Source organism: Eptatretus burgeri, chromosome 3, assembly GCF_056783735.1.
Source record: "Eptatretus burgeri isolate ZD-2024b chromosome 3, Ebu_testis_v1, whole genome shotgun sequence".
NCBI lineage: Eukaryota > Metazoa > Chordata > Myxini > Myxiniformes > Myxinidae > Eptatretus > Eptatretus burgeri.
Window position 1 is genome coordinate 73,221,620 of NC_140963.1, and position 20,134 is coordinate 73,241,753.

The following is a 20,134-nucleotide window of genomic DNA, read 5'->3' on the forward strand; positions in this document are numbered from 1 at the left end:
GCATTAACGATTCAATTTCTTCCTCTGAACTCCCAATATCTTTCTCTTTGTTGACACTATACTTTGTATTTTACACTTGCTTCAACCTCATAAGCATAGAACTGGTGAGATTTAGATGAAGAATGACAGCTTACTGCCAACAACGAAATCTGCTGCGATTCGAATCGCTTTTCCAATACAGGAAAAACATATAATCAGCTTAACGTAATCTGTGAATGATAAAACGACCTTTATAAACGTTATACACAGTAAAACGCAAACTTATAGGCACGTATGGCAACTAGATACACTTCACAGATCCAGTTGATTATTCTAGAAATTAACATTTCCATTGTTTTACATCTAGATCATTTGCTTACATCCTGTTGTTTTTTGACATATGACTTGTGATCTCCACCCAGGCTGAATGGTTTTTCACAGAGTCTACTGATTTACCGGTATGTTTTCACATGTATTAATTACATCTTGAAAAAGTTGCCTTGAGTGAATATATATATATATATATATATATATATATATATATATATATATATATATATATATATATTTTAAGTATACTTTAAGTATCCATTTAGCTCCTACATTCTGTGCTATTTTAATTTATCAGGTATTATTTTTGTGGTGTTGTTTTCAGTGGTGTATGGTCAAAACTGTTTGATAGCTCACCCTTTCATGAACATTGGACTTATTTTATATTTGGTCTCATTGAGAACTGCCTGAAGAAGCGTTTGAACTTAAGAACGAACACGCACAGAAGCGGTAAAAAAAAAACTTGGACAATCACTAATTTGAGAAAAATCTGATCTTCCATTGGATTCTCATCTCTAGATTATCATCAAACGAACTCTAAATCAATTCTTGTGGGGTTGACTCATGAAAATAAATCCAGCTAAGCTGGTAAACTTTATGTTTCACCCAAATGAGAAACGTTGAACTTGCTCGTGGTGCCACCGCAAAGGTCTGCTGTTGTCAAATTTCTTCTGGGATCTATAATGTCCATGTTGCAGAGAGAGCAGGCTGATGTGGAAACAAGCCTGGTGTTGGCTTAATGGTTAAGGTGGCTGGCTTAAGATCCTAGGGTCTTGAGTTCAAGCCGCTGTCGTGCTGTTGAATTAAAACCAGGTGGCTTGACTCAGCCAGCCTGTCATCCTTCCAAGGTTAGCAAGGTAGCTGGTAACAAGGGCATTGTATCAGCAGCACAGCTTTGCCCTCAGAAAATGATGCAGTCAAGCAGTCACACACTGCATACTAATAAATGAATGTGGAAACATTTTTTTACGAAAGATGTAACAACCAATATTTTTTTGTTTTTTTTTTCTATTATGTGAAGGATATTTTTGAGCAGTGCTGCCTTTTCATTGATAATGTGTTAATGCCAATCCCAAGTTGTCCTGAGGGCATTAAAAGTCAAAGATGGTGTGAACTGGCATCATGTGCATTGACCAGACCATGACGGGCAGGCCGATTATTCCCTGATCCCTGAAGTTGTTTAATGAGCTCGCTGGGCTTTTACTGACAATATTATAGTGACATGGTAATTCTCCTGAGTCGAGCTCAGCTTTCATGAGATTAGAACCCAAGTCGTTAATACTGCTGCTTTCAGTCGGATTTATGCCCACATCTTCTCGGATTAATTACTTTCTACTCTATTTTAAAAGTAAAAATGTTTGGTCCAAAATAATTCTGAAGATAATGCCATGAGGATAGGTTTTTAAGGTCCTATCTACATATTGCGCATACACATGACATTAATTATTCTCCCTTTGCATTTTCCTTCTTTCTTTCCTCCTTCTTGCCTCTCTCTACCCCCACCCCCCCTTTCTTCCACTTCCACACACACAATCCTTCTTCAGTGTGTGGGCTTTCTTACAGTATGGAAAAACGTTTCCACAACATCGAATGCTGAGAATACATTAAAAAAAGTATTTGACAATTAAATGTTTTCGAACAAACACCAGGAATGGATTTCTAGTGCATTGCAATATTGGATTGTAATTGAGTGATAAAGCTTGTTTTTCTCGAGTTAATATTACTTCCTGGTACAGGGATCCTTTGCATTTTAGTCCTTCAGGGGGTTTGTGTTGTGTTCCATCATACCACATCGTAGACTCCAAAGGAGCCGGGTCCACAGAGCCCTTTCCCCGCGGCTGATTTCACCGAAAGCCCCACAGGGCACGATGGTTTTTCAGAGAGTGGTTCCGGTGAGTGCTGTAGAATCCTCACCATCTCTCTCTCTCGCTCTCGCTCTCTCCCTCTCTCTCGCCTCACAGAGCTATGTCACATTTGGCCTGCCTTTGAGGTCGCACTGCGCTGCTTCAAGAGTTCTCGATCACTTTCTACAACTCTAAATTACACATAAACATCTTAAACCTTTTTCTATATATTATACATGTAATCCGAAGTGTGTCCTGTATTTAATTTCACAAAGAGGTACTTTTATTACCTCCACCACCGTTCTGGAGTTGGATGGAGGTTATGTTTTCACTCCTGCCTGTCTATTTGTCTGTTTGTCTGTGAACAAAATATCTCAAAGTTGTGGACGAATTTGGAAGAAATTTGGTGGAGAACTTGGGTATGTGACACCGATGAAATGATTCTATTTTGGTGATGCTCTGAATCCGGATTTGGATCTGAGAATTTTTAAAGTGATTTTTCATCTTTGAGAAATCGGACCAAAAACAACATACAGCAGGATATCTGAAAAATAAGAGTGACAACAACAAGCCAATTCAATTGTAGTTCAGGTCCGAATCCAGATCCGGCCTATCAGTGGGCTGCAAAACATAAACTAATCAGCCTGGCGGAGGTACGTGTATGCATTTTACTGAGTGCCCTTCCAGTTGGATATATGGTATGAAAAGAGATTATGAGAAAACAGCCACTGAGAACTTTGGAGTCACTCCACAAAGTCAAAGCATCATTGATACAAACCAGTTGTGATTAGTCATCATCTGCTGAGTGTTATTAAGATCTCACAAGTAGGTAGGAAGTGGAGCCTGTAGCAAACGATCACTAGTAGAACAACAATATCATAATCTCTACATGTTAGCTCAGCATTCCGATACAGCAATTGATTTATCCTGAGCGTGCAGTTTGGATTGCTCTTAATGCCAGCATCTTTACTCCTCAGACAAACACTGGTTTGGAAAGAGCATGAGTTGATGATGCTTAAAAGCTTGATGCTCCCATGTTGACTATTATTTGAATGGGAGCGGGAGCAGATGATAAAAAAATCGCTTTCATTTGGCGGAGTCGACTTAGGAACGATTACATTACTAATCTGGGCCACAAATTTCACCATAGCTCGTTCGTAATTTCATCTTTTAACATTAATGGCTGCAAGTTTCATGAAGATTAAAAAGGACTTGGAATTAATCACTCCTTTACAGACAGGATTATTTGAATTTGCCACGTGTTGTAACTGATAGATCAAGAAGGGGAGAAGAGGGTTTGAATAGATTGGGGCAATGACACGGTGGAGGGTTTAAATAGATTGGGGCAATGACACGGTGGAGAGTTGAAATAGATTGGGGAAATGACACGGTGGAGGGTTTAAATAGATTGGGGGCAATGACACGGTGGAGGGTTTAAATAGATTGGGGCAATGACAGTGGAGGGTTTAAATATATTGGGGCAATGACACGGTGGAGGGTTTAAATATATTGGGGCAATGACACAGTGGAGGGTTTAAATAGATTGGGGCAATGACACGGTGGAGGGTTTAAATAGATTGGGGGCAATGACACGGTGGAGGGTTTAAATAGATTGGGGCAATGACAGTGGAGGGTTTAAATATATTGGGGCAATGACACAGTGGAGGGTTTAAATAGATTGGGGCAATGACACAGTGGAGGGTTTAAATAGATTGGGGCAATGACAGTGGAGGGTTTAAATAGATTGGGGCAATGACACAGTGGAGGGTTTAAATAGTTTGGGGCAATGACACTGGCATTTATTTCAAAATAAGGAGAGGAATAAGAGTGCCTGATTAGCACACACAGTTTCCATAGCAGACTAGTTATATTGGCTTCCTTCTATGACTTGGGCCCATCTACTTATTATGTAAGCAAAGATTGTGGAGGGGGGATGTGAGTTAGTTAAATATAGTATTGGAAAGGAAGAGAGTTGGAAAGGAGAGAAACAAGGTGTAGGGTGTAGGGTAAAGGAAAGTGGGAGAGAGGAAAAAAAAAATACATACATATATATATATATATATATATATATATATATATATATATATATATATCACCATCATGAAGGATTCAAACCCATTACATCCAAGAATTCCTCCAAGTAGCATGTCCAAAAAACCCAAAAACTTTAGTTACATCCAAAAGTCATGCATTCAGATATGTGTGTAGGGAAAGAAAGGGAGAGAGAGAGACAGAGAGATTTGGAGGAGGGGTAAGTATGAGAGGGAACGGAAGCAGAATGCATGACATACAGAGGAGTGGAAAATTGGGTTGTTTTGGTGTACACGTTATGTAAATAGTCCCTTCACTAAAATTGTCCAAGTGCCAAAATACGTAGTTTTTTCTATGATACTACAATATGCGTTTCATACTTTATTATGAAGTTGATCTCAATACAGTACATGATTTATTGAATTTTTATGATTCTTGAGTAAAATTAGAGAGACTTGAACTTTTTCAATTGCATTATCATCATTTTCTAAAGGCCATTTCAAGAACGACCCAACATTGCATTTCATCATTCTGTGAAGCAATTAGTTACTGGTACGAGCATTTGTCGATGGTTATTTGACTCGTCATCATTATAATTGTTTGCTTATACTGGCTGCAGAAATTTTTCATTTTGCTGCAGCAATGAGGTTATGATTGAAACGTGTTCATCATGTTTACATTTCTGATGAACTTTAATCCGGGAATGACAATTTGAAGATAAATTATACGGATCCTTCTCGTATGCTAGCTTAACCATTGCCCATTCTCATAAAAAAGTCTTTTTCCATACTTCCCTTTTTTTATTAAATCATATTTTTACATTCTAATTGTTAAGGTTCATGTGCTCTGATGTTCCTCCTTTATTCATATCAATAAGAGTTCTAAGCATGCAACAATACATTGAAACATTAACCGATCACTTTGCATTCTTGGTGCTCGACTCCAATGTGATGTCAACCAAACTTCAACCTTGAATAATTGTTGCGCACCTGTGCTGGGTTGTTACCAACCCCCTCAATTTCAAGAGCCTCACCCTGTATAAAAATAGGAAAAGGATTGTTTTCTTATTCATTGATTTTGGCATTTCCTGTGGTGGTTCTGCCCTGTGGTGCACCTGAAACACACACTGGCACAGCTTTCTAACACTCTCGCGCGCGCTGACTCGCATGCTGGCCCACGCTCTTGCCACCCCCTTTCCTTCCCAGTTTTCCCTAAAGCCCAGCCAGAGGAAGAGTGAACAGGCCCTAGCTCCAACAGCGCCGCCGGTCTGTTGCCACTCATGGTCCTTTCTTTCCTATCTTTGCGCACCTCCAATCCACACTAAGTCCTCACCATTTGTGGATGTCCTCCTCCCACGTATCATGTCGCTGTCTGTGTCCCAGTGCTTAGTTTCCCCTGTTCGTTCCACTTGCCCGATGTGCTTGTCACCCGCACGCTTCCACTCGTGTCCTGCTTCGCATGCTAGTATGTTTATTTTTTTAAATCCTGTCACTGCTAATCGTGTACGTGCATGACCATTCTCGCCAGCACAAACTCTTGGCCTATGTTTTGTGTGACAGAGGATTCTTTCTGCATTGATGCCAGGAAGGTGGCAAAGAAGAAAGGTCTAAGCCTGGTAAGTTTAATGATGCAAAGGTAAATCCAGCTTTGTTGCGTACAAAGATCATGTGGTAGGAAATGGGATTATAAATGGGTAAGGAGTTACGTCTAGCCTTGGTTGATTCCTACAATTTAATGGCATGACACGGATAGCCAGAGGCATCGGGCTGGAACTGGCATTTAGTCGGCACACATTTTGGTAAATACCGGGCCGGCTTTGGCGGGCCTTGGTATGCTACATGTGAGAGGTGGACTACAGAACATAGTGTCCTATAGTTGCCCACTTTTGCCAACCTGCAAACTTGGCAAGTATGCAAAACATCCCCCAAACATGAGTCGAAGGAAGCCTTCATCGTGCAATGCACTGAAATAGGTTGGTTCAGGCTTTAGAGGGTTGCTTTGCGATAGAACATAGATAGCATCACAACTAAAAATGGGGATTAAAACATTGACTATTTTCATCTCATTATATTGCATATAAATTCCTTTTTTTGTTTTTGAAAATGAAATCTTCCCATCATAATAGCTCGTACAGTCAGCTTATGAATTAATTAATTAATTAATTAATTAATTAAAAAGTAAATGAATTGCTGCTGCTGTTTTTTATGGAGTCATCGAAAAACACGAGTTGAAGATTTTTTTTTCAAAGTGAGACTTGTGGCATTATTTATTTATTTATTTATTTATTTTGATCCTGGCTTTCTACCTCTCTCTCACTCACTCTCTCACTTTGATTTTGACCTCTCACTCACTTTTTCTTCTTTTTTTTCATTCTTTCTTGTGTTTTTCCTTTCATCCATCAAGGTTTATTCTTAATACTTCATGGTTGTTCCATCCTCGACATTAGTGTGAAAAATATCATAGTTACGTTGCTGGAATGTTGAACAAGAAACGTAAATGTCTCTCATGCATCTTGCAGGGCGCAGCAACGTTACCTTTCCTTACACCAAATCGCAAGAAACCCAAGACCACAGGAATCTTTGAGACAAGTGTTGGCAGCTCCGACGACGATGGATATGGACGGCCTCGGTCTATCGCATTGCCTTGTGACCCCTCCACCTTCAACCAGCACCGGGGAAAAGCTGATGGAATGTCAAACACCAGTAGCAGGTCCTCGAGCACTTCCCAAACTGGAGACAAACCATCTTTGCAAGCTCTGCCATTCCTGGAGATATGCAATGTCGAAGTTGATGGGCAGACATGCGAAATGAAAGCAACAGCGCCTTCGAGGAGTACATTCGAGTGTCATATTGATATCTTTGTTCAACCTTGCGGTGAGACAGAAGCGAGGAGCGATGGACGAGGGGCAACATTGCGCAAAGAAACTCCCTCGGAACCGATGCAGGCCGACACCGGTGTTCCCTCTACCGGGATACAGCACCAGCCACGCAGAGCTTTCAATGCATTTCGTGTAAAACACCGTGACACTTTGACACGTAAACGGCGTAGTAAACATGGCCGGGTCCAAGTCTCATTGACCATGGCTGCCTCGGCTACGACTGAGAAGCCTCTGGTTGGGTGGAATGGTGGGGAGGAGGGACGACAGGTAAAAGATCAATACAGATTTCAGGAACCGAGTGACACTGAAACAAAGGACGATGCTGGTTGGATACCATTTCGGCATGTCCCAACTATGGAGGCCTTGCCGCAGGAGTCAAAGACTTGGCAGCAACCTTCAGTATGCCCAGAGGCACAGTCTGCAGCTGTGTGTGCATCCAACAAACTCACCGCCCGAAGAGAGATATTCAGGGTTTCTCGCAGTATAAAGTCTCTGTGAAATTGTCAGCAAATGGCACGTCGTATAGGATGTCTGTGGATCGTGCATTTTGACATCTTTCTTTTTAGAAGTCATTAGCAGCTGATGTTTCTCATTCAATGTCAGTTCTTGTAAAAGGGACTGTATGGGTTGGTAGCCAGTAGAGGCTGGACCACATCACATTTCACAATTTTGTTGGCAAAGGCACAGCATCTTCGCTTGGACGTGTATATGCCTCTTGGGAATTTTGAACTATTAACTCGGCTGTGCTTACGTTCGACAGTTTATTATGACTGTCGAGCTTGTGTTGCTCTCAAACGGATTGCTCACAACGATTTTCCAAATGATTCATATTTTGGCGATGGGAAGTTTTTAAATGCCATTTTTTAATCGTCCTGAACTTTAACCTTGGTAGGGACTACTCGTCGCAGCTTTATAATTTTTATATTGTTGGTATAAGCACAAGTACAATGCTTGTAAATGTATGCACCAGTAATAATGCACAATGTAATATATTTATATGTAATGCTTGTGTAAAACGGATTCTCTTTTCTGGAGAATTTGTTATCATGTGCCAATGAGGGGAAGGGAGATGGAGAGAGGAATTGGTAAGTTCATACATGACCCTTATGGTGTTTTTTACTGGGGTAAGGTCGGGCAAGATGCTCCTGGCAAGAAGAGTGTGGCAAGTAGTAGCTTCCTCGTTGCTTTTTTTCAGCATATGGAACATTTTCCATTTGAATTAGCCTGCTATATCATCAGCTAGAAAAGCCCTCAAGTGTGGACACTGAATATATAACTCAGAATCAAGAGTTTATCTGGGTTGGTGGGGGTTGGGGTTGGGGGAGTGGGTAGGGAGGAATCATATCACACCTTGTATCACTCTTTTTTACTCTCTATTCCTCTATTACATTATCTATCTCTCAAGAGAAGTGAATTCTTGCAGAAATTTTTCTGTAAGGCTCACTTGGCTGCACCTGGACGGGTTTGAAGGTAGAGGAGTAGTGGTTGAAACCCGAATCCTATCCAGGTTCCTCCTGTGACTCCATCTTTGCTCTTTACTTATTCAGGTTCCTTCTTGGTCTTCCGTTTCATTATAGATCATTCTACACTATACTATATTACCAAAGGCCCTAATTACCCGAACAGTTCAGAGCTCCTTCACCACTGGGCTGAGGACAGTAAGGAAACATACAGGGTTATTATTTTGCAACCATTTATGGGTGTCAATCCTTAGCAAAGCAAAGTCAATTCCAAGCCACTCAGAACTCATTAAAGTGTCTCATGCTTTCATCCAAAGTATCATGGAGTACAGATTCCCAATTTGACTTGATGCAACTGTTTCCTATCTTGTTCCCCTGGAGGTGATCAACAACAAGGCTCTTTGTGTTATTCACATTTTTTGCCAGGTAAATCCCCATGGTCTACTGCCTGACCATCGTAAGCAGGTTGATGGACTCTTATTTTGTCTTTCCTCATTCCTCCCACACTTTATTCCCTCCATCCTCTCCGAGTCCACTCAGGTCACAGCACTCATTGCTCTAGATTCTCAAAACAACCTGCTTACCTTACCTGATCGCTTACCTATATGTCTTCATCTCTCCATTCGCTCATCTGTTGAACCAATTCCCGTGTTTGTTCTCTCGTGCTCCTCCCTCCATTCCTTCAAGAGGTGCTGCTCATCTTCACCTCATACTTTCTCCCATACCCACCCCTGCTATCTTGTACTGCTGCTGACCCCCTCCCCTACTTCCTCCTTTCCCTTCTGCCACCCATCCACTCATGTGCAATGCCTTTGTCTTCCTGTTCCCATTTGATCACCTGCCAGTCTGTGAACCTGATGCCCTCTGTCATTTAATTTAGCTCCTACATGAGCCTAGATTAATTTGATTTCTTGGAATTCTCGTTGCCCCTCCTTACCTTGTCAACTTTGGCAGCCAACACAGCTCAGATCCTACCAATAAAACTCTGTACCAAATGAGTAGGTGAGAACGAGGGCAAATTATGACATTTTCATGAAAATCAAAAGTGGTTTTCTTACTCTCTGAACATATAAAATGACATTTGACTGAATCTTTTGTGAAAATGTGAGAGAGTAGGATCTCATTCTCACCCACTCAAACATCAGCGCAGTCGATATCAGGCGTAATATTGTAAGTTCCTCTTTCAGTGCAAGTTCAATGGTGGATCGTGATCGATTGACTCAGCATCAAGGCAGCATTCAGACGTCTCATTGTGGTTCGATTGGATTTAGGTTGGGGTTATGGAATGGCCACTGCAGATTTGTAATGCCGTTATCCCCAAACCAATTAACAGAAACAGGAGCAGGCAAAGTATTTTGTCATCCAGGTGGATGTAAGAGCACTCATCCTAACTTGCATCAAAGCTGGTCGTGCAGCATTATCCAAAATGTCGTAATAAGAGTCCACATCGGTCGTAATGTCTTATTGGTCCACATTGCTTTGTATTGCGGGAATAATATGCACATGCAAGTTGGAATGGTCTGCTGTCCCAATACTTTTGGTGATATGTACTCTGACACGTGAGTCAGATTAGCACTGCACTGTTTTCTCCTGCATAAAGGGTGTTTGCATTGATGCAAGTTTTTATTCATACTTCGATACTTGATGCATTTGGTCAGGGAACGATTACAGTATGATGATTTGGTTTTCTCGAGTGTGTGTGAGTGTGTATGAGTGATCATTGTCAATAGACACATAAAGAAGAATACTTAGCAACATAACTCCATAGCTCCAAATAATCTTTGCAAGAAAAATTTATTTTAGTATTCCTGGTGTATTTGGTATTTCCAGTTTTGTATATCATGCATTGTTTGGTGCAGATAACCCGTGCCAAGATGCACTTGTCCAAAAGAACTTTGGACTAATGCAGGCTGTAACAGAATAAATGTTTCATTGTGTCTACTCCGATTCTCATCAAGAAATGCCTGTGGGTGTTTGACGTCTCACCCATCACACACTGTTTTGCTCTGCAATTGTGAATGGGGTTAGTAAAAGTTCTTGGACAAGGAGGGACTTGGCTCGCAACAACCCTAATGGTACATGACCCGACCTAAAAATCCGATTCTTCGCACAGATTGTTGCCTGAGGGTTGCACAGAAGAGCATGTCTTAGCCTGACCATCTGCTTCCCAGTCTGCCAAGGGATCTGTAATTTGTGGCTTCAGGCAGTGACAGCAATGGGAACAGGTGCCAAGGCTGCCTGCGAGCGCCAAAGCCGCTTGCCCACTCCTTTCGCTCACATCGCAGCAGCATAGTGGGAGGTCCAATAATTCTTCTGTCACATGAGGGTCAATGCTCTACTGAATGATTGTGAAGTTGCTTCGGGTTGATATGGAAGAATTTTATTTGAATGACCACAGTTTATTTACAATTTTTGGAAGACCTTCCACAGGGAAGGGAAGTTGAAAAACATGTATTTTGTGGCTTTCCAGTTCTGAGCCAGAAAGAGCTCAGTACAACTTGATGTTACAAAAGAGCTGTAACGATTAGGTGGGAACGATGTCTGCAGCTAGGTCTCGGCTTGTATTTATTGAAAAAGTCTCAGGGGCAAGAATTTTAGCTTATTCTCAAGTAATATTTGTAAGATGCTAACTCCAGAAATCACACAAATAGTTCAGATTGGCAATTAATTGTGTGAAAAAACGAGATTATTTTATAATTTTTCTAATATGAGGGCTACCTCAATCGTCGTACCATCAAGGCATACATACAACTACTACTATGTTTTTGTTTTGTTTTTTCCTCTACAAGGGCGAGGTTCATGGAAGACCAAGGTTAAATTGACATTGGGGTTGCGAGGAAACAATTGGGCACAACCAATGAGGGAATAACAATTGGGAAGGAAGAGAGAGGAGAGGAAACGCTGAAATTGGCCATTGAGAGGGTTGCTTTAGGATGGGTTAATTGGGGTAATAAAGATTATGTGTGAGGATGACAAGAGGTGGTGGTGCACTGCCTGCTTGAAGACCTGGATGTAAGAGTGGGAAAGAACAGACCCTGGAAGGTGGTTCTACAGATGAGAGGAGTGAGGAACAAAGGAGTTGAGATGTGCAGTTAGCCTGGATTTTTGAAGTTTATCCAGAAGAGGGTTACTGGAAGAACGTGTGCATCATGGAGTTGCTGGGGGGGGAGGGGGTGCAGAGGACTGAGAGAGCAGAGGGAGCAATATTGGAGAATAGACAGTAGAAAACAGGGAGAGATCACCCACCTGCTTGTGATGTGAAAGAAACAAGACTTTGGAGCAATGGCCTTTAGAATCCAGGAGGGCAATGTGACACTGGAATGCCAGCCCAGAGCGGAGAGCAGTACTCCATTGAGCTACGGACAAAAGCTTTATAGATTGTGCGTAGCTCTGATTTTTCAAGAAAAGACTTGGATTGAAGGAGGTTGCCAAATTTGCAGCTGTGATGGAGGGTAATCTTTGTTATGTGGTCAGCCCAGGAAAGGTCATGGCTGTGTAGTAAAGCCTGGGAGTTCAATAAATTTAACCTCTTCCATTGTGATGAACAAGGAAATAGATAGGTTGATTTGTTTGATGATTATTCTGAAGCAATATGATGAGACTGTGGGATTTTCCATGATTGAAGGACATGTTCCATTTATCAGAGCAGAATCCAATCATTTATAGATCAGCAGAGACAAAGCTGTTGTCGGTCTAGCAGAGGTATGATGGACTGCAAGACACAATTTAGAATCATCAGCAAAAATCCATCAAAAATTTTTTTTTAAAACATTTCTTGTCTCCTTTCTAACTACACATCTCCTGAAACCACATGTCTTTACCCTCTTCCTGTTACTTTTCATCAACCCATCAGTCTCGCTCTGCGTTTACCGATCCAATCACCATACACCTCCACGATTTTACTTTAACCTTTCCTTTTCCGAATCTTACGCAATCATTATTTTAAAATAAATAAATAAATTCACATTTAACGAAACACCTCCTGTAACAACGTGTTTCTGCTGGATCTGCTTCTATCCTCTGCGTTTGCCGAACCAAATTCACCATTCACCTCATGACTTTTTTCTTCAACCTTCCTTTACTATATCTTATGCAATCAGTATCGAATAAAAATAATAATAATAACAACAATAAAATATACCCATCAGAGATGGGGAATCCCCCGCCATTGAAATAAATGTTGACGCCCAGCCGGACGGACGGACGACCCGGGTGACAACAATATCCCCCTTCCGCTACGCGGCGGGGGATAAAAATGGTCTCTTATAATGCTTCATCTTCCTCTTTCACATGGGTGGTTCTCATTACTGAATCATAATTCACCACTCTTTTTCTATTTCAACAGACTGCTCTCAATTTGAACTCTCCTTCATACGTTATCTGAGAAGTCCATCTGTTACAACGTTTCTTCTCTCCATTTTTTTAATTTCCTTCATTGCATCCCTCAAGTAATGTCTTTGGACACATTTCTGAACTAAAAATAATTTTTAAAAACCCAGTATGCAATGTATGTTCACTTTCCTTCAATCATCCTTTCTTTTACAACTTCAGTGGCAATTCACCCCCTTCATCCCTCCCTCTCAAAGCAACCATCACACTCTCCCCCCTCCAAGCTTCCCTCTCACCTTTCTCAAAAACTACCCCCTCCGCCTTCTCCCTCAACTCTCCCCCGCACCCTTCTCCCTCCAATCTTCCCCCTCACCCCCTTTGCCAAAGTTTCCCCCCCCTCCACTCACATCCACAATGGTGCCTCCTTCCACCTCCCTCTCTCTTCAACCTCATCATTCCACCTCCTCAAATACTCAACTGCCTTCTGCCCCCTCTCTTATTACTCCCCACTGTACCTCAACCCAGCACCACAGAGCCCTTTCTCCTCCTCATCCAGCCCCCTCCCCTAGCTCTTCTGCAATCCCCCACACTCTTTCAACAACTATCCTTACCTCCTACCCTCCTCCCTTGTCCTACCCTCCCCTCCCTCTTCCTTAACAGTGTGGACCTCAAACATCTAGGGCCTTCGCTCAAACCTGACAGATCTTCCCATACAGGTTGCCACTGACAAACCAGACATAATCTGCCTAACAGAAACTTTCCTCAATCAAGACGTCTCTGACTCCCTAGTTACTCCCCCCTCCAATATGACAAACCTGAGCCTCGTGCTGGCAGCGGAGTTGCTTTCTTTATCAAAGACTCCATTCATCACTCTCCATTCACTGCCCTCACTCCCTCACACCCCCAGGAATACCTTTGGCTACGGCTTCCCCTCTACTCACACCTCATGTTTATATGTGTGCTATACCGTCCACCAAACAGTGATGACTCCATTTACACCTCACTATCCGAAAACATTAACCAACTTCTATCCTCTCATCCAAACTCTCTCTACCTCAAATGTACTGACTTCAGTTGTCATCATGCCAGTTGGCTGGGTGTGGGTACCTCTCTCACCTGTCATGGCACCTGAGCAAAAGATTTCTGTGACTCATTGGGACTGACTCAATTGGTCAACTTCCCGACCCGGATCTCAACCAATGGCACTCCATCTCTTCTGGATCTGATTTTGACAGATTTTCCTGAAGATATTTGCTGTTCTTCCTCTTCTCCAAACGGTTCTTCTGACCACATGCTTGTCAAAGTAGACATCTCTCTGGCTGTTATGAGAGAACCACCTCAGCGTTGTCGAGCCTGGCATTCCATGCAGGCTGACTGGCAGGGTCTTCAAGCAGCCATCAAACTTCTAGACTGGTCTCCCATCGCTACTTTCTCCAACATCAACTCATCCTGGGAATTCTTTCCAAGAAACTTGCTCTCCCTCACGCACAGATTTATCCCCTCTCGTCTTCAGTTGTCCTGCCCTTCCTCCCGCCCATGGTTCACTCAAGCTTGTGGTGAGGCAGTTGTCCTGAAACAACTTGCCTTTGCCACATGGAAAGTATGTGTCTACCCTCAGGAGAGCCAAAAAACAACATCTTTCTAATCTCAAGTCTGATCTCTCAAACCTCTCTCCCTCCAAATCCTGGGGGTGTCGAATCAAATCTGTTTATGGTGTATGTTCCCCCTCCATCCCTTCCCTTACCTCAAATGGCTGCATTGCTGGTATCGCACGTGAAAAGGCTGAATGTCTAAACTCGGTGTTTGCATCTAAATCTTGTGTCCCAAACCCATCACTTTATCTACCCACCTTACCCATTCGCACCCAACTGTCCCTGGACTCTGTGTCCTTTTCTTCTGACAAAGTGGAGAGCTTGCTGTCAAACCTCACCTCAGATTCTGCAACCTGATCCAGACGGCATCAGCCCACATGTTCTAAAAATCTGCTCCTCTGCTGTTGCTCACCCTCTCTCTGTTTGATTCACCCTCTCATTTGCTCAAGGTAATCTTCCATCTGCTTGAAAATCAGCAAACATTACCACTCTCCATAAAAAAGGTGCAAAAACAGATCCCTGCAACAACAGACCAATCAGCCTTCTCCCAATCATTAGCAAGGTCATGGAATCCATCATCGCTTCAATTTGGTTTCAGACCAGGTCACTCTACCCTGGATATGCTGCTTCTGCTCTCCCAACAATGGATGGAGGTCCTCAATGCCTGACAGGAAATCAGAGCCATATCACAAGACATATCGCTTGCTTTTGACACAGTCTGGCACCCTGCCTTGCTCACCAAACTCTCTTCCTGTGGTAGCCAAGACCATCTCCACCCATAGCTAGCAGACTTCCTCTCCTGTCGCAGTCAACGTGTGGCCCTAAATGGAGTTCTTTCATCCTCTCTTCCTGTCCAGGCTGGAGTTCCTCAAGGCAGCGTTTTGGGCTCTTTCATTTTTCTGGTTTTCATCAATGATCTCTCCGACTCTCTGGGAAATCCTCTTTATAACTTTGATGATGACTCCACCCTCTGCCATACAATCTGTCATCCCTCAGACCGGCAAGCAGCAGCTCCATCGCCCTCTGCAGATCTGGATAAAATCACAAACTGGTCCAACACATGGAACATGTCTTTCAATCCTGACAATTCTCACACTCTCACTATGTCTCACCGAAAGGACCATTTGGAAAAACCCCCATACACTTTCTATTCTCAACAATCCTTTGGGAGAAGTCCTTTCATTCAAGCATCTGGGCCTCACTATCTGCAGTGATCTTTCCTGGGAAAGCTACATTTCCAGACTGGCCTCCAAAGCCAGTCACTGACTGGGCATCCTCCATCTTGCAAAGTTCTTCTTCAGCCCACCTAAGCTCCTGACCACACACAAAGCTTTTGGCCACAGCCTGATGGAGTACTGCTCTCCCCTCTTTGCTAGTGCTCCTTCCTCCCACCTTTCTCAGCTTCACGCTGTGGAAACCTAGGCATTTAGGATCATTGGCATCTCCCGCGATGGGGCTAAATCTTTGGGTTTCTCACTCTCTCACTGCAGGCAGGTCAGTGGTCTTTCTGTCGTCTTCTGTCTCCTCTCCAGTCTCGCCCCCCCCTGCTCTGTCTATGATATGTCACCCCCATATTTCCACAGGGCGCTCAAGGTTCACCAGCAACCCCCTTCTGGTAAAACTACCAAAATCACGAATCACTGCTCACCTTCACTCTTTCATTCCTCTTTTTCCCCAACCTTTGGAATAAACTCCCACACTCTCTTAAATCCAGGTTTTCAAAACAGCTGTTCACCACCTCCTCTTATCTTTCCCCATCCAAAACCACAATCTTTTCTACCTCCGTTAATCCACCCCAAACCCACCTCCTTCAAATTCCCTGCCTTCCTTCCCGAAATTTCCCTGTCGTGTGAGGTCCTGATAGTCCCTGTAATGTCCATGTTGTATACCCCATGTTCCCTGCCCCATCCTTCTCCCTTCCACAGGTCTCCAAATGTCCCTGTTCCCCACTGTTTTGTCCTTCCCTCTTCTGCCCCTCTTGTCTCCTCACCCCCCTTGCTGTACATTGTGTGTTTGCTCTCATACAAGCCTCGACAATGTATACAAAAATAAAAAAGGAAGAGAGGGTTTTCCAGAGCATCAGAGAGGTCATCGTTATCGAACAGGAACAAAAATGGGCCCAAAATACTGCCTTGGGGAGTTTCAGCTTCTACTGGGAGAGGGGAGGAGAGGGTTCCATTGATGGCAACACGTTTACTGTGCGATTGTAGGAAGACAGAAATCCAGGAATGAAGGCGCTCTCCTGTGCAGTGATCTTAACAAGCAAAGCAGGATGTCAGATTGTATTGACCTCCCGGGCTCCGTCCAACCACTCTTTCAGAGAGAGTGTGTGGCATATTTAACATGGTTTTATGTAAAAGTCTAAGCTCATGGAGGAGCGAGTCGACAGCCAAAATGCAGACAAAGCAGCTGGCTTATGAACCCTTCCGAAGGACGTCGTGCTCCTCGATGCAGTACTCTTTGCAAGTGCTGCCCCAGAATAGCAGTTTTAGATGGAATAAACTACAATGGAGTAAATTCACGAGTCAACACCATCAACTGACAGGACGTGTGATCTCTAGTCTAGAAAAAGTAAATAGACAGCTTACTGTGTTAGCCAGTGCCAGTACAACCACCAAAGCTCTATGCATATGAGGTACATGCTCCTAATCACGCAGTTGTGTCCAATACCTAATCCAAAGACAGTGAAAAGGATCAGACATTAATTGCATGCAAGACAAGGACACATGAGTGGGCTTAAACACGAATTACAAGGACGTTCGAAAACAATATATGAATAACTTGTAAATAGTTAAATTTATTGGGTTGCCTCATCTCTAGAGGTATGCACACTCACTTCTGAGCTATCTCGTTTGGGATTGAATCTCAACTCAGCTATAAACTGTCATCCTGTTGTGTTTCACTTGCAGGTGAGGCATCAAACAACAATCCGTCCATTCGAACAATGTTAAGCTGGAGGACCTGTCTGCCAGCACTGGTCGTTGGTGGACATTAAACATCCATGTCTTTCGTGAAGAACAGGCGAGTTATCGACAGCACCCTGAACAAATTGGTTTGACGGCACTGGTTTATGAAACACTTGGGCCAAAACCGTCCCTGGCCGATCTCAAGAGGTAGGAATAATTTGGTGCCATTAAAAGTAGTAGTAGTAGTAGCAGTAATAGTAGTACATAGTGCAGTTTTGATTACTCATTGTGACTTGAGTTTGGGTTTTATTGCATTGTGACCTGAGAGCATTTCCTTATTTCCTCATCCTTCCCCCATTCCCCATCTCAAAGGGTTGTGATATCGATCAGAAAATGTAATTTTCTTCCTAACTTCAATGACCACCAGTATGTAATCATATAACCGCCTAACCCACGTTCTGTCCACCTTTAAAGTTTCCAGCTTCTTACTCTGCTTCTGTCTTCCCAGATGCTATCTCATCCTCCATCCTGCTTTCAAAGCTAGTCCCTGGAGCAGACTGCTTTTCCTTCCTTCTCCACCTTAAATCTGGGAACAAAATAGCTGTTTAACAATCTTGCCATATCTTTATTGCCAGACTGAGAGTCTCCATCTTTTCCTGCGATGTTTACCAGTCTTCACCACACCTTTATCTGTACCGGTACAAATCCTGAAATGTTTTGGCATTTCAAGTTTTCTTATTCTCTTTCTGCTATTCTTTCTAACATCACCAGTTTCTTATGATATGTTGTCTAATTTTTTTTTTACAAAACAAGACGTGCGAGTTTGCCTAAAGTTGAATAACACGAAATTGAATGGATGTTACGAGTGACAGACAGGACTGATTCGGATATGCACAATAGGACTTCCTTCCTGCACCATTGCTGACCTGAGAATGAAAAGCTGAACCGAAACAGGAAAAATGAAAATTCCACAAACTATTGTACAAACAAGAAATCTGGACAAAACATAACTGTAAACGGAGCGAAGAGGATTTGTTGACTGCATAAGATTTTACAAACTGTTCCACTGTGGTTGGACATATAAAGTGCTGAGACAATTGGATTTTCAGATCATTACAATGGGTGCTCTGAATATACTTGGTAACAAATGCAAAAAGATCTTGTGTAGTAGTCACGATAACGGGAAAAACAATTTTGAAGTCCCACCCATGTACGACCACCAAGGTGTTTGAAGGCACGGCTTTAGTGTTTGGGGACATTATGGCACTTTTATGGCACATTATGCAAAGTCAAGGCTCGTGGAGGAGTTTGAACATAGAATGGATCGAGATGTAACAGAACAAAAGGAACAGCAGAAAAGAGAAGGGTGAAATACATCAACTGTGTGGTTGAGGGCAATTGAAATCGATTGAGACTTTGACAAATAAGGGATGAGGGGGTAGGGGAGGATGCACAGGGTAGACAAGGTGGATACTGATGCAAACTCTCTGGAAGAAAACACGGGAAACTTGGAAGGAGGAGAGCTTTTAAGAGGGGTTAATGGGTGTTGAAAAGATCATGGCTTTTGGATTGAGGGGGGGTGATCTGAGATGGTGGTGAACAGCTTTCTTGAAAACTTGAAGGGAAGAATGAGATTGAAGAGAATGTAGAAGTTTATTCCAATGGTGGGGAAAAAGAGGTGTAAATGAGTGGAGGTGAGCAGTGATTATGTTTCATGATTAAATCGACCTTGGAGAACACTTGGAAAAGCTTGAGGCTGGAAAAGAAAAAAAGGCAATAAACTCGGCAGAATATCACATCCAGAGCAAAACAACTCGGTTTCTTTGTTGTCTTTCTTTTTACCAGGTTTACTTGTTGGACTGATGCATGACATCTACTCATAGCCACACTAAAGTACGAGAGGATGTTGAGAAGTAATGCCTCATTATTTTCTCTAAAACACGAAAAGATATTCGAATGAAACAAAGCCCAGTCTGCACATTAGTTCTTCCCACCACTTGATGCAAAGTTAGGTGATTCTGACACTAGATGTCTCAATTAGTTAAGACGTTAGTCAATATGGCAGAGGGCCGTACAAGTCACATTGTTGCCAGTGCTAAGAAACGTGAAGTCTGGAGATGACTGGAGATGAGAGTTGGGATGACTGAGTGGAGATGAGAGTTTGGATGACTGACTGGAGATGAGAGTTGGGGTAACTGACTGGAGATGAGAGTTGGGATGACTCATGAGATGAGAGTTGGAATGACTGACTGGAGATGAGAGTTGGAATGACTGACAAGAGGTGAGATGACTGGAGATGAGAGTTGAGATGACTGGAGATGATAGTTAGGTGCACATTTGCGATCTTGAAAGTAAGAGACAGTCAATGGAGTACCACCACAAATGTTTCTTCCCGAAACTTAAGGAACACCTTTGTGGAGAACTTTTTCTTCTGACAATGAAGTAAAGGCTGCTGTGAAGTGCTTGGTAAGTCATCACAGGATGCACAGTTCAATTATGACAGCATATACTTACACATGTACATATACATATACTTACACATGTACATATACATATACTTACACAATGGGGTTTGACGAGCACTCCCCCAATTCCTGTTTGACACACTCCACATGTTTCTATATATGTCTATTATATATATATATATATATATATATATATATATATATATATATATATATATATATATATATGATATATGTATATGATATATGTATATATATATATATATATATATATATATATATATATATATATATATATATATATATATATATAGACCCTG

General features: G+C 42.3%; 1 protein-coding gene across 4 annotated transcripts in view; it reads left to right on the top strand.

Annotated features, from left to right (window-relative positions):
• The window catches only part of LOC147030178 (uncharacterized), a 196,777-nt gene extending 186,314 nt beyond the window's left edge, over window positions 1-10,463 (top strand). For all 4 annotated transcript variants that reach the window (XM_085873972.1, XM_085873973.1, XM_085873974.1 and 1 more), the window contains 4 exons: window positions 402-437; window positions 2,108-2,201; window positions 5,744-5,799; window positions 6,703-10,463. In XM_085873972.1, the coding sequence (XP_085730098.1) occupies window positions 402-437; window positions 2,108-2,201; window positions 5,744-5,799; window positions 6,703-7,560 (1,044 nt within the window). In that variant the 3' untranslated portion in view covers window positions 7,561-10,463. The remainder of the gene's footprint in view (window positions 1-401; window positions 438-2,107; window positions 2,202-5,743; window positions 5,800-6,702) is intronic.
• Window positions 10,464-20,134: the final 9,671 nt, after the last annotated feature.